The sequence below is a fragment of the Pterocles gutturalis genome, unplaced genomic scaffold (assembly GCF_000699245.1).
Source record: "Pterocles gutturalis isolate BGI_N339 unplaced genomic scaffold, ASM69924v1 scaffold8700, whole genome shotgun sequence".
Classification (NCBI taxonomy): domain Eukaryota; kingdom Metazoa; phylum Chordata; class Aves; order Pterocliformes; family Pteroclidae; genus Pterocles; species Pterocles gutturalis.
The window spans coordinates 17,097-19,104 of NW_010145795.1; the positions used below are offsets into that span (position 1 = coordinate 17,097).

Below are 2,008 nucleotides of genomic sequence, written 5' to 3' on the forward strand. Positions count from 1 at the left end.
GGGCCAGAGGCCCCGCCCTCACCGTCCGGGGGGCTTTCACCGCTGTCGAGTTGTCCCACCGGCGGTGGCCATGGCAGGTCTTTAATGACCTTGATTTCAACTGGATGGGAGGTGGGGTGAGAAAAAGAGAGAGAAAGAGAAAGAGAGAAAGAAAGGGCTTAGAAAAAAAACGTCAGCAACACCGAGCCCACAGAGAAGGAGAGCAGTTGTAGGGGGAAAGACATGAGGAGTAAATTCCTGGGAGCACTATGCTGGCTTGACCAACTCATCCCTTCCCTGGCAGCAAGAGATCCCGTTCCTCCATCAGCTTTCCCAGCCGACCCTCTCTGGGGTTGGGGGGAGCCTGCAATCACCCCCGTCTCATGTGCACATCCATCCGGGGGACCTTGGCTGAGCATCCCATTGCCATCTGACCTGCCCGTGCATCTGTCTTGCTCCGGGCTCTTCCTGGCCACCCAGCAGGTCTGCGTTCCCCTACCAGGTGGCAGTGGGTTGCTGCCTCATACCCAGTGCCCATCAGCATGGGGTCTCACAAGCCCCCCCAAAGGGGAAAAGGGCCATCAGAGAGATCCGGGCACTGCAGGAGAGGAGAAATGCCCCATGAACCACAGCAGGACCTGCTCTGGCTCCAGGAGAAGACAGGCAGTGGGTCCTAACGTGGCCCAGAACACGGCAACCTGACTCCCTCAGGGCTCGGAGCAAGCCTGAAGCGCCCTGGGGAGTGCCTACGTGCACCTGCGCACAAGCCGGACCTGTGAACACACCGCCTGCACCCAGGAACATCGAGCAAGGTGGCTCAGCCAGAGCACAGAGACCTCAGCACAAACCCAGCCCAGCAGCACACTGTGCTTCATAAGAGAGCCCGACAAGCTGAATCCTTGGCACAGCGTGCCACGGGCACCAGCCCCGTGCCCAGCCGAGTCCCAGCAGCATGAGCGCAACCCTAGGCACGAGCAGACGCCACGGCATCGAGCCCAGCACGCGCATCTCCAGATTACAGAGACAAAACCCAAAGGGTGAACCACTCCAAAGCCCAAATCTTCACGTCTCTCTCTGCCAGCATCCTCCGTGGCACCAACAACCAGCAGCTCGAGCGCCTTGTGTGCACCGGCTGCACTGCTGCAATTAAAATGCAACCTAGATAAGAGTGTGGCAATTAGCCAGCACCAGCGGAGGAGCCAGCGCTAATGCACAGCATGGATTTCCTCATTAACAAACACAAACACAATCGATCCCACAGCACAGATAAATAGGTCAGGGGGACAGATGATCGCCTGGACAAAGGTTCCTGGGGAAGTGCTCAGCTCTCCTCCTGCCCCAAGGAAGGAGGGATCTGCTTGAGCCCCAGGTCGAGCCTCTCCCCTGCAGTTCGAGGTTGTGGGGGTTAACTTGCACTGGAGGCTGTGATCAGGCATGGGAGGGAAGAGGCAACAAGAGACGGGCACTGGACAGGCTGCCAAGGCAGCTCCATCCACCACGCCACCCAGCCTGGCTCCCTGCTGAAGAGAAACAGCCTCTGCAAGAGCACGTGCGCTCCCCAAGACACAAAACCACAGACACCAACACTACTGACCCCCAAAAGATGAAGGAACCCCAAGGACCAGCTTCCCCCTGTGCACAATGCAGCACAGCATCGGTTGCTTTATGGTTGCTATCCATCCTTTAAGGGTGCTCCCATCACTCACCTGCAAACGCTTTGGAGATCCGCTCCTTCTTCCACTCCCAGGGCTGGTCGTACTCCTCCGGTGGCCGCTCGTCATCCTCGGGCAACCGGGACTCCCTGGGCCTGGGGCAAGCCAGGCGGTCACCGTCCATGTCCAGCCCCCCAAGCACAGGCTCGTAGGGAGTGTCATAGAGGTGGAGTGGTCGGGCGGGAGCCTCCCGTAAGCCCTTCTGGCGGATCTCTAGCAAGAAAAGAGGGAAAAGACCATGAGCCCAACCCAGCCCAGCTATGGTCCCCAAAGCCCTGCTAGATGAAAGGGCTCCATTTCACCTGAGGGTGACGTGG

At 59.0% G+C, this 2,008-nt stretch overlaps 1 protein-coding gene across 1 annotated transcript in view; it reads right to left on the reverse strand.

Annotated features, from left to right (window-relative positions):
- Positions 1-2,008, reverse strand: part of SHF (Src homology 2 domain containing F) — a gene marked incomplete at its 3' end in the record, with an annotated part of 11,648 nt that overhangs the window by 8,210 nt on the left and 1,430 nt on the right. The window contains exons 2-3 of the mRNA XM_010085495.1: positions 1,686-1,904; positions 23-100 (exon numbers count right to left, since the gene is read on the reverse strand). Coding sequence (XP_010083797.1) covers positions 23-100; positions 1,686-1,904 — 297 coding nt within the window. The remainder of the gene's footprint in view (positions 1-22; positions 101-1,685; positions 1,905-2,008) is intronic.